Genomic DNA, 12,206 nt, shown 5'->3' with positions numbered 1-12,206 from the left:
CATTCCTCCAGCCTGCCCAGAGCCTGGTCTGTGGAGGCCACACGGCTGGAGGGTCTGGTGGAATTGCTTAGAAACACCTGAATGTTGCAAAGATATTCTGCCTGGCCCCAGTTGCAGGGACAGAGCAAGGCTCACACTGGGCATGCTGGGATGGGGATTATTTATTAGGATCGTGTGAGTTTGCCTAGCTGTTAAGAGATGTGTAAACACAAATGACAGCTACATGGGGATACAAAACATTATAACTAGAGAAGCAGTGATTCATGCCATGTTTGAGGGGCCAGGCAAGTTCATAATAATATTTGAGTTCAGAAACAAGAAAAATTGGACATGTTGGGTATAGAATGAGGAGCAGTTCTCAGCAATCAGTTCGGGGTTATGAAGGGGGTTGAACAGTATAGTCTAGTGGATAAGAATCAGATGGAGCTGGGTTTGGAGCTGGGCTCTGCTACTTGCCATCTGAGCATCTGGGGCAAGTTACTTCATTGCTTTAAGCCTCAGTTTCTGTTTCTTTAATGGGGATAATAAGATGTAGCTCATAGGATTGTTGTGAGGATTAAATGAGATAATATTTGTAAAGTACTTAGTATGAGGTCTGGCCCCAAAGTAAATGCTTGTTGAGTACTTGTAATTGTGCACAAGGGGAGGGTGCTGGAAGGCTGGTTTCATGCAGTTCTCAGTTTGGGGTGAGAACCAGCCCCAAGAGCCCCAAAGGACTCTGGGAGGCAGGTCTCTCTGCAGAGTTGGGCAGCTAACTCAGCCCCGCATGTGTGCTCGAGACAACTTACAGCTGGAAGGAGGGTCTTTATTCTGCACACCTGACTTGAGTAGCATCTTCTTATGCCAGTGTCCTGCCCTCATTGCATCCTCTGGGGTCCATGACCACCACCCATGCCAACTACCTGCCTTAGGTCCTCCTGAAACAAGGGTGGCGGTTGCAAGGAATGGGACTAGAAGGTCTGGCATAGACAGGAAGCCCCTCTCAATCAAGCCGCCTTTGTAAAGGTTTGCCAGCAAATTAAAAATCAAAATAAAACAAAAGAGGACTCGGGTCTCTTTCTTGGCCTTTCGGTGCTTGTGGTTGTGATCAGTGTGCTTTCATTTTCTGACTAGCAGGTGCCAGTTTCTTTTTGCCACATTTCCCTTTTTCTGTTTCAAGGCAGGGAAATTGAATCAGAATTCTTTTAAAAGACCAACGAGGAGCTGAGGCGTTGGAGGGTCCCTCCCAACTAGGGAATTCCTGGCTGCAAAGTCATCTGCCAGCCGGTTCTCCTGGGCTGGGTCAGTGCTGGTCCCTGGAGAACATGCTCTCTGGGCCTGGAGATACAGGGACCTCACAGGGAAGACTCAAGGAGCATCTTGAAGGCTGAGCCTAAGTCTTTTGGGTGAGGAAGGAAGGGAAGTGGGTTCTGGGTGGAGTCCTGGGCAGTTTGGTCACATGGCCTGACAGCAGGTGCTGGGGACCCCTGAGATAGAGACATTGGGGTCCAGACACAGGAAAGGCAGTCTGAGGCTGGGTTCCCGAATGAATGGGGGATCAAGGCATTATCCTGGCACTGGGGCCATGGAATCAGCCCTGTCCCAAGGACACTTGTAATGCAGTCAGAAGATCAACTACTGCAAACCTGGAGCTAGGTCTCTGTGGGGTCCAGGATGGTCCATCAGGGTGAGAAAATATTATTTAAAAATATTTTGGGCTTTATTATTTTAGATATGTTGTAAATACATAATACTACATTATAAAGCTTGTATATAATATTTTATTTTTATTTTCTTTTGGAGTCAGAGTTTTGCTCTGTTGCCCAGGCTGGAGTGCAGTGCAGTGATCTCAGCTCACTGCAAACTCCACCTCCCATGTTCAAGTGATTTTTCTTCCTCAGCCTCTCAAGCAGCTGGGACTACAGGCATGAGCCACCACCCCGGGGCTAATTCTCTTTTGCATTTTTTTTTTTTTTTTTTGATAGAGACGGGGTTTCACCATGTTGGCCAGGCTGGTATCAAACTCCTAACCTCAAGGGATCTGCCTGCCTCAGCCTCCCTGAGCACTAGGATTACACGTGAGAGCCACTGTGCCTGGCCTGTATATAATTTTTAAATATATTGATATATGTAGTCTCTGTTCCAAAGTCATTGACTGCCTGGAATGTGCTGTTTATGTTTAATTAAAGTTTGGAGACAGCTGATCTTGAGTGTTGAGGAAAGAGGAGGAAAAGCCGTAAAACTGCTGGGGCCACCGAGGCCGCTGCCCATGCAGATTGCTCTGTGTATAAAACCCGAGCCAGTGCCCGTGCTAAGTAGCTCAGTGTCAGGGCTGGAGGGGGTAAGGGAAGAAGGCTTCAGATCCTGTCACAGCCAACTCCAAGCTCTTGGCATTTAATTGTTGACTCCTCAGTGGGACCCCTGTCCTCTCGCTGGGATTTGGCACAAGCACCTCTTAGTGCGAACACAGTAATACTGATCTGCTTTAGTTGCTGTCAGGAACATAGCTGAAGATAAAGCACTTGGCCCATATATAGATGCTAATGAAAGTCTCAATGGAAAAAAGAAACCTGCATTCCAGAAAGATCTCTGACACCTGAAAACCCTGCTCTGAAACTTTTGGGTGGATGTGGTTTGGGGAGATGATGAGCCATTCTTATTTTCAGGTCATTTTGACTTCTTTGAAAGTATAGTCATGTCATGTGTAACATTTTGTCAATGGAACGAACACATCTGGGTAGCTCTGTAATTATAATACTATATTTTTACTGTACCTTTTCTTTGTCTAGATATGTTTAGATACACAAATACCAGAGTGGTACAGTCGACTGCAGTATTTATTAGAGCCACATGCTGTGCAGGGGTTTGTAGCCTGGGAGCACCAGGCTGTACCATGTGGCCTGGGTGTGCGGTAGATCTACCATCTAGGTTTGTGAGAGTACACTCTATGATGTTCACACAACAACAAAATTGCCTGATGATGCATCTCTCAGAACATTTTTCTTTCATTAAGTAATGGCATAACTGTGCCTCAGGCCCTGAACTAATTAAGTGTGTACAAGAGATAGATTATTGTGGACTCCAGCAGTTGTAGGTGTTGGTTGTATATACTCATTTTCTTTAAAAGAAGGCAGATGGTACTATATATATTAGAGAGAGAGAGAGAGAGAAAGAAAGAGAGAGAGAGAGAGAGAATTCTATGAACAGAATGTACTGGGTGTAGGAGTTGGGAGCTTTAGGGTCTTTCAGTCCTTGTAGTGGTTTTCGTGTGTCTTCTATTATGTTTTGCGGTATTTTCCTTTGATGTTAAGACCTTTGCTATCCTCTTTTGTCCCACATTGTTGCCATCCTCCAATGTCCTGGGTGCCTCCATCCACCTCTAATATTCAGTGTCTAGTGCATAGTCTGGGTAGGAGATGATGGAGCGTTGAGTAGGGTGGTGGTGGAGGTAGAGATGCAAGAACTGATTTGAGATACTTTTGGAAGAGGAAGCATGTTCACGTGGTGATAAGTCTGTGGCAGAAGATGATGGAGAAGGAAGGGCTAGGGATGGTTTTCCTGCTTCTGGCTTAAGCAGCTTGGTGGGTTGTGCTGCCTTTGGCTGTAAAGACAATGACTGGAAAGAAGGCAGACCTGCTGTGCTTCACCACATCTCGGTTAACTTGGTCCATGTGCTGTAACAGTCAACTACTTCTATGCAACACACCATTGTTGACTCTGGTTTTTGGAAACAGGGTTCCTCTAAAACATAATTACATTTTAACCTCACAGATTTCCTGAAGTCCCTGACACTTAAAAAAAAAAAATTTTGGATTCATGACCATTGTTCAAGAACAAAATCTTGGAGGGCTTTGGTAGAAAGCATATTGGGCTTGAAGTCAAGGATAGGTTTGAGTCCCATTTCTATACCTTGCAGGTTGTGTGGTTTTAGACGAGTTGCATAACTTCTCTAACCTTTATTTTCTCAAACTGAGAAGTGATTACAGTAATGTATTTCTGCTGCCACAAGATTATTGCATCATAGGAGATAAGGCATATTAAAACATTTTATAAAATGAAAAATAGTGTGTGGTTGAGAGATAGCATTTTTATGTAAATCTGAAGTCTGTAACCCTGTGAATTAGTTATCTATCTGTTGGAATGTAACAAATTATCCCCAGACTTAAAGTAACAAACATTTATTATCTCACAAGGTCTTAGGGTCGGGAGTCCAGGAGCAGCTTAGCTGGATAGTTTTGGTTCAGGGTTGCAATCAAGCTCTCTGGTTGCAGTCATCTTAGGCCTTAACTGTGGCTGCAGAACCCGCTTTCAAGCTCTTTCAGGGGTTGGTGGTAGGCCTGACTCTGTTCCTTGCTAGGCGTTGGTTAGCTGGAGGCTTTAGTTCCTCATCCATGTGTCCCTCCACAGGGCTGCTCACAACATAGCAGCTTGCTTGGGAGAGAGGGCACCCAAGACAGAAGCTGCAGCCTTTTACAACTTAATGTCACAAGTGCCATACCACTTCTTCTGCCATATTTGTTGGTCACTGAAATGGTTTGACTCTGTGTCCCCACCCAAATATCATTTTGAATTGTAATCCCCAGTGTTGGGGGAGGGACCTGGTGGGAGATGATTGGATCATGGGGGCAGATTTCCCACTTGCTGTTCTCATCACAGTGAGTAAGTTCTCGCAAGATCTGGTTGTTTAAAAGTGTGTAGCGCTTCCCCCTTCACTCTCTCTCTTCTGCTACCATGTGAAGATACACTTGCTTTCCCTTCCACCATGATTGTAAGTTTCCTGAGGCCTCCCCAGCCATGCCTCCTGTACAGCTGTGGAACTGTGAGTCAATTAAACCTCTTTTCTTTATAAATTACCCAGTCTCACGTAGTTTTTTATAGCAGTGTGAGAACAGACTAATACAGTCACTCACATCAAGCCCCCAGTACAGTGTGGGAGCAAACACACAGTGGTATGAATACCAGGAGGCAGGGACCATTGAGGACCATCTTGGAACCTGGCTACCACACCCTGCCTACAGGAATTCAGTTGGTGTAGCGGGAATTCTAAATGAAGCCATATGTTCAAATAAAGTTTACAGTGCTAACTTTATATCCATTTTTGAGAGCATTTGAAAACTCTGAATAAGAATCCTTTCCACACACATCCAGGATGGTATGTTTATCCGAGAGATATGGCTCGAGTTTATGTTCTGTTGGTACAGCTAATCCTTTGACTGAAGGTTAGTCTGTGCCCTTGCTGTCAAAGAGCTGATTGTACGTGCCCAAGTGGAATAGACTCACACTGTGGTGTTAGGGCTTTGGTCTACCGCTTCCTGACCCCATAGACACTGCTTGTTTTTTTTCTCCATCAAGCCTTTTGGCTGTGTCTGCACATGGGGTGGAGATGTCTTGCAGAATTTATTGCCACTCCTTGAATAGTTTCCTTTATCACTTACAAGGCCTGTCATTGTAGCATGTAGTGCTGCTGCCCTGGCCTCGCCAGGAAGCCACCGTCCTTTCTGCCTGCTGCTGACCCTGACAGCGTTTCATCAGCAGGGCTAGTCCTGGAGTCTTTCTTGATTTATGAGCTTCTTGTGGACATTACTAGGCATATCTTGGCAGAGTACACAGCTCTCGTGACCAAAATGTTCACTGAAATCTGCAGAGTGAAATGCTTACACCCAAACTAAGAGCACCTTCTGTCCTAGTCATAGAAATCCCGGTATGCACTGGCCACATTTGGGTTAAGTCTTAGGCTCTGAAACAAACTTGACTACCTTCGTTTTACCTTCTGAGGTGAAATGGTAAACGGTACCTGTAACTACTTGGATATCTTATCTTGACAAATATTGATAACACATAACATTTATCTTAAGCTTTTGTCATTTTAAAATGTATTATGTTTGTACTTTTCCAATCCTCCCATCTCCCACTCCTCACCCGTACATTTGGTCGGTGGGAACATGACATTAACATTTTATATCTATTTTAATGGCATTTGTCTGTTTGGGGCTCAAATTATAGTTATTTGAAAGGACGTCAGTTCCTCTACAAGCTAGTAAGTTTGTTGAGGTTGGGATTTGTTCTTGGTTCACCTTTTCATCTCCTGTAACTTTTTATACAGTGCATTGAACATACTAGGTGCTTAATGCCTATTTGTTGTATGGATAAATAAAGACAGAATCCTAGATAGAGTGGACTGAGACTGTCATCTGTTATTTGGCCATTGCTATGTTATTTGGAGGTTGTTTCTGGGTCTCAGATTGGAGTGAGCCCTAAAAGCATTGCTCTGCAGGGGTCTTTTGCCTTCACAGAAGACCACGAAGAAGGCTTCGTCCTGTTGTTTTGTTGCCCAGAGATTGTAAGAATGGCAGGCAAGGCATTGCGCTTGGATATCTTCTTCATTCAAATCAATAAATCCACAGTTTCAGACATGATGCATCACAGATCCATCACTGGGGGTTTGGCCAGGGACAGGAAAGTATTAGGCAAAACAGTTCATAAGGATGAACATTTAAAAATGGCAGAGTCAATAAACCGGATGAGCACAAGGATTTTCTACAGTTAAAAATAAATAAATAACCCGGGAATATGCATCTCCCTTCTTCCAAGGGTCCTAAAATTTGTTGTTGACAGGGACTCCTTGCTCTCCACTCTCTCCATCCCGCAGTCACCCCCAAGAGATTGAGCTGGTCTAAAAATCTGGGTGCCTTTCTAACTTCTTAAAATAGTAGCTCATTGCCGCTGTGATCACATGAAGCTGTATTTTCACTGTCATCTCTAACTTCTAGTAGTGCTTGGTAATTACACAGTGGTTTCCATCTGCAAGTCTGTGAACACATACATGTTAGCTCTTCAATTCTCCTACTGCTGCTAAGAGAAGGAGACTGCACAGAGCTTTTGTGGCTTAGGTATATATTGGTCCAGTTATATCTCATCAAGGTGGTTTTTCATGAAGGTAGCAGAGGTGGTAAGGTGACATCCTTTTTTTTTTTTTTTTTGAGACAGAGTCTTGCACTGTTGTCCAGGCTGGAGTGCAGTGTTGCAATCACAGCTCACTGCAACCTCTGCCTCCCGGGTTGAAGCAATTCTCGTGCCTCGGCATCCACATTAGCTAGGATTACACGCCGCGCGTGCCACCATGCCTAATTTTTGTATTTTTAGTAGAGGCGGGGTTTTGCCATGTTGGCCAGGCTGGTCTTGAACTCCTGACCTCAAGTGATCTGCCCGTCTTGGCCTCCCAAAGTGTTGGGATTACAGGTGTGAGCCACCGCGCCTGGCCAACACCCACTTTTAAGAATGATGTTTTGTGCTACCAAAGGAAAAGCTTCAAGTCTTTATAGAAGCAAGAATCCGAAGGATAAAAGCCTCTTCTGACTTCAGGAAGCAGATACTCCCAGCCTCTTCAGTATAACCAGTTGTGAAGCTTTTGATTACAGATGAGATTGCTGGAACGGTTCAGAAATATTTTGTCTGTTAAAGAATGGAGTTTTGTTTCCGACACGTGTTACCTACTTCTGGCATTTCAAAGGAAAAACTGATCACTGCCTCCTTGGTGGCAATTCTTATGGCTTTTTGTTATTTCTATAAAAAATGCCCATTCTTCCTAAAAATCTGTCTTTTCCACTTTTGCTCCTTTTCTCCAAAGAGTGGAATACCAAATAACTTTGAAATTTATACTCGTGAATTTCAAAAGCCAAACTAGATCTTGAAGAAAATTATAGAACAGAACAAAAAGATATTCTAGTTTTAAATTTTCAAATCACAGATTTAGTTTTCAAATGGCATAGAGTTAACCAACATGATTTTCATCTTTTATGCAATACAACAATTTTATTAGAAAACTCGGAGAGAAAACTGCATAATTTAAGTTTCGAGAACACAACAAAATGTGTTGACTATTCCAATTTTGTTTTTTGATTTGCTTGTTTTGTCTTTAGTGACAACGTATTTAAAGTAGGAGTCTTGAAAGTGGCAGAATAGCATAATAACATGTCTTCACTGGTAATTTAATACTTGGATATAATGAGTTTATCTGAGAGACTTCATTAGAAACAGCAAGGTGCCTGAACACCAAAGCTGAGCTGTTTTCAATCACAGAATTATAGTAATTATACAAATCCCAAGATTTTCATCAGATGGAAAAGGCTTCCAGGGCTAAACATGCACTTTAAACCTAGCACTAATAACTGTGTGTTGTTCTAAATTACAGTAGAGAGGCTCCTTGGGCCAAAGGAAATATTAGAATGTTAAGTGTTGAATTTCTCAGAAAAGTTGAGAAATAAACTATTTTGATAGCATAGTGACATCACTAAGAGGCACATCTCCTCGGTAATAGAAGAGGAATTGTTGTGTAGACATAGTGCATAGCAAGTGAATATTCAAGTAAAGTCAAGGAGGTTGTTAACATTCTGTCTTTGAGAGGAACATTTCTCTCTTTTCTCCCAAGGGTCCTGAATGTGCTAATTGACTGGGCTGGGCTCTTCTTCTCATTGGTAAATAGGATAGGCTACCAGTAAATGAGATGATTTTTGGCCCGGAATCTGGCTTTCTGAGCTGGATGAAGACTGTATAAAGAATAATTTAGTTACGAGGATTACTTAAAGTGACAAGTTTTTGTGAAATGGCAAAAGCATGATACCCTCAGGGAGCATGTTTGTGAGTGAAGTGATGTAGAAAGATGCATCTAGGAGGGCCGGGCACGACGGCTCACACCTGTAATCCCAGCACTTTGGGAGGCCAAGGTGGGCAGATCACGAGGTTAGGAGATGGAGACCATCCTGGCCAACATGGTGAAACCCCATCTCTACTAAAATACAAAAACATTAGCTGGGCATGGTGATGTGTGCCTGTAGTCCCTGCTACTCAGGAGGCTCAGGCAGGGGAATTGCTTGAACCCGGGAGGCAGAGGTTGCAGTGAGCCAAGATCACACGACTACATTCCAGCCTGACAAAAGAGCGAGACTCTGTCTCAACAAAAAAAAAAAAAAAAAAAAGAAAAGAAAGAAAGATGCATCTAGGAAGGTTTCATTAAAATGTCCCTAGACAAGAAGTTCTATTCAGTCTATTTTCCATTAATCATTCTTTTTTTGTTTGTTTGTTTTTCTGGCTAAGATGGGTAGAGGAAGACAAGGAAAAGGGATTAAGGAAGGAGCACATCTGAAAAGGAGTGTGCTGTGGAAATGTCCATGATGAGTGGAGGACGAGGAAGGGTGACCCCAGGGGGAAATGAAGAAGGCAGTCAGACTGGCTTCTCATTTATCGAGATTGAAAGTTGAGGTGCAGAGTGTGTGAAAGGTCCTGGGACCTGTCTGAGTATTTCTTATGAAGGATCAGGACACAGAATTCCTCACAGACACTGGAGCAGAGATATAACTGGGATTTGGGTCCCAAAAGGACAGTATTTCTGATTCTGATCTCTCTTCTTCTCCCAACCTCATCTCTTCTATGATAAATTCATCTTCTCTTGTCTGCAAGCAGAATCGAAGAGTTAGCTGGAACCACTGTCTCCTGATCCCTTCTGGATGTGTTACCGTCCACATTTATTATTTGTATATTTGAACCTCTGGATGTTCCTCAGCAGAAAGCTTGGAACCATGTTGATCCCCTTTCAGGCCTGGTCTGAGTGAGTGCACACAGGTGAATGCATGTGGGCTCACTTGGCTGCATCCACACCTGCTGGAAGGCTTAGTTCGTTCTTGCCGCTCTAAAGGAATACCTGAAGCTATGTAACTTACAAAGAAAAGAGGTTTATCTGGCTTGCAGTTCTGCAGGCTGTACAGGAAGCATGGCGCCAGCATCTGCTTCTGATGAGAGCCTCAGGCTGCTTCCACTCACGGTGGAAGGTGACAGGCAGCAGGCATTATATGGTGGGAGCACGAGGGAGTGGGGATAGAGAGAGACAAAGCACCAGGCTCTTTTCAACAGGTTCTCATGGGAGCTAAGAGTGCCAACTCCAGCAAGAATGGCACCAAGCCATGCCTGAGGGATCCACCCCCATGATCCTCCCACCAGGCCCCACTTCCCAACACTGGGGGTCACATTTCAGCATAAGACTTGGAGGGGCCAAACAAACACAGCACAGGCTCTGGCCAAGTAGTCCCCTGCCGGCAACTCCAATGTCATTAACATTTTTGCTTTTCTCCCTTTAACCATCAGAACGTGTGCCACTAGGCAGAAATTACAAGATACAGAAAAATGGAAGCAGAAAGATGACTCGTAATCTTTCCATCTGGAGAGAATTATTGTTCACATTTTGCCATTTTCCTTTCAATCTTTTTCTGTGTCCTTTGTTGCTTATTTGCATTACATTGCAGATGTGCATTTGTGTTCTGATTTATACACATTTAACAATACTTAATCATCTATCATAGGCATTTTCCATAACCCTCACAGGAGATCTGTTGGATATTGATTGCCATAGGGAGCATGATGGAGTCGTTGTCTTGATTAAGTGTTGCTGTCATTTGTGTTTCTTCCCAGGTCCCCTCTTGCTGTTGGCTGCACATCAGGAAGGCTATGATGGGAATGAAGGTGAAAACTTGGAGATTTCACTTAAGTCATTGCTTCTGCCTGGAAGATCATCCTTTAAAAGTAGAGAAGCTGCTCTGTGTGGTGGTTAATTCCAAGAGGCAGAACTCATTCTAGAAGGAAATGGATGCAAGCAGCTCCGGGGGCCCCAAAAGCATGCTTCCTGTGGTCTAGCCCAGGGAAGCCCTTCCGTGGGGACCTTGGCTTCCAGGGATGCCACCGGTTCTGGACGCATGGCTGATTCCTGAATGATGATGGTTCGCCGGGGGCTGCTTGCGTGGATTTCCCGGGTGGTGGTTTTGCTGGTGCTCCTCTGCTGTGCCATCTCTGTCCTGTACATGTTGGCCTGCACCCCAAAAGGTGACGACGAGCAGCTGGCACTGCCCAGGGCCAACAGCCCCACGGGGAAGGAGGGGTACCAGGCCATCCTGCAGGAGTGGGAGGAGCAGCACCGCAACTACGTAAGCAGCCTGAAGCGGCAGATCGCGCAGCTCAAGGAGGAGCTGCAGGAGAGGAGTGAACAGCTCAGGAACGGGCAGTACCAAGCCAGTGATGCTGCTGGCCTGGGGCCGGACAGGAGCCCCCCAGAGAAAACCCAGGCCGACCTCCTGGCCTTCCTGCACTCACAGGTGGACAAGGCAGAAGTGCACGCTGGTGTCAAACTGGCCACGGAGTATGCAGCAGTGCCTTTTGATAGCTTTACTCTACAGAAGGTGTACCAGCTGGAGACTGGCCTTACCCGCCACCCCGAGGAGAAGCCCGTGAGGAAGGACAAGCGGGATGAGTTGGTGGAAGCCATTGAATCGGCCTTGGAGACCCTGAACAATCCTGCAGAGAACAGCCCCAACCACCGTCCTTACACAGCCTCTGATTTCATAGAAGGTTAGCATTTTGTGAACTGGGGGGAAAGGAGAAGAAAACGAATTGGGGAGTCCTGGCACCCAGGCAGGTTCCAGCTGCAGGAGGCTGGCAGCTGGCTCTGGGATGGCTGGTGGAAAGTTTTATGTGTGTGACACCAAAAGGTACGGCATGGCTTTATATTTTTCAGAAACATCTGTTTCCACTTACTTTCTCATGGAAACCACAGTCATTGAGTGGACAGTTTCATTGTTCCTTGGCAGAAAAAGGTAGAACTTCTTGCTTTCATTTTTAAAATAGATAAACATAAAACTTTGAAACCCAAATAAAATATGACGGCATTTTTATTTTAGCCCTTCTCTTTTTTTTTTTTTTTTTTTTTTTTTTTTTGAGACAGAGTCTCGCTCTGTAGCCCGGGCTGGAGTGCAGTAGCCGGATCTCAGCTCACTGCAAGCTCCGCCTCCCAGGTTTACGCCATTCTCCTGCCTCAGCCTCCCGAGTAGCTGGGACTACAGGCGCCCGCCACCTTGCCCAGCTAGTTTTTTTTTTGTATTTTTTAGTAGAGACGGGGTTTCACAGTGTTCGCCAGGATGGTCTCGATCTCCTGACCTCGTGATCCACCCGTCTCGGCCTCCCAAAGTGCTGGGATTACAGGCTTGAGCCACCGCGCCCGGCCATTTTAGCCCTTCTCACAGGCACTTCTAGTAACTGGACTTGGTTAGCAAACCCATGAACAGAATAATAACAAGCACATGTTATTGCACGTACATTGTGCCAGCCACACTTTTTTTGTTGTTTTTTTGTTTTGTTTTGTTTTGTTTTTGAGACGGAGTCTCGCTGTCTTGCCCGGGCTGGAGTGC

The 12,206-nt window shown here is 44.8% G+C and overlaps 1 protein-coding gene across 34 annotated transcripts in view; it reads left to right on the top strand.

Moving 5' to 3' along the window:
• The window catches only part of CSGALNACT1 (chondroitin sulfate N-acetylgalactosaminyltransferase 1), a 360,001-nt gene that overhangs the window by 246,214 nt on the left and 101,581 nt on the right, over positions 1–12,206 (top strand). For 21 of the 34 annotated variants that reach the window (XR_012417113.1, XM_045397975.2, XM_074000393.1 and 18 more), the window contains one exon: positions 10,441–11,370. The exons of 12 other annotated variants lie outside the window; for them this stretch is intronic. Coding sequence is in view for 21 of the 22 variants with exons in the window: in XM_045397975.2 (XP_045253910.2) it covers positions 10,737–11,370 (634 nt within the window). In the remaining variant the exon portion in view is untranslated. Of the gene's footprint in view, positions 1–10,440; positions 11,511–12,206 lie in introns of all 34 variants that reach the window. One more of the 34 variants, XM_074000404.1, reaches the window with a different exon arrangement.

This window comes from Macaca fascicularis, chromosome 8 (assembly GCF_037993035.2).
Source record: "Macaca fascicularis isolate 582-1 chromosome 8, T2T-MFA8v1.1".
NCBI lineage: Eukaryota > Metazoa > Chordata > Mammalia > Primates > Cercopithecidae > Macaca > Macaca fascicularis.
This window is presented reverse-complemented; position numbering and strand designations above follow the sequence as displayed.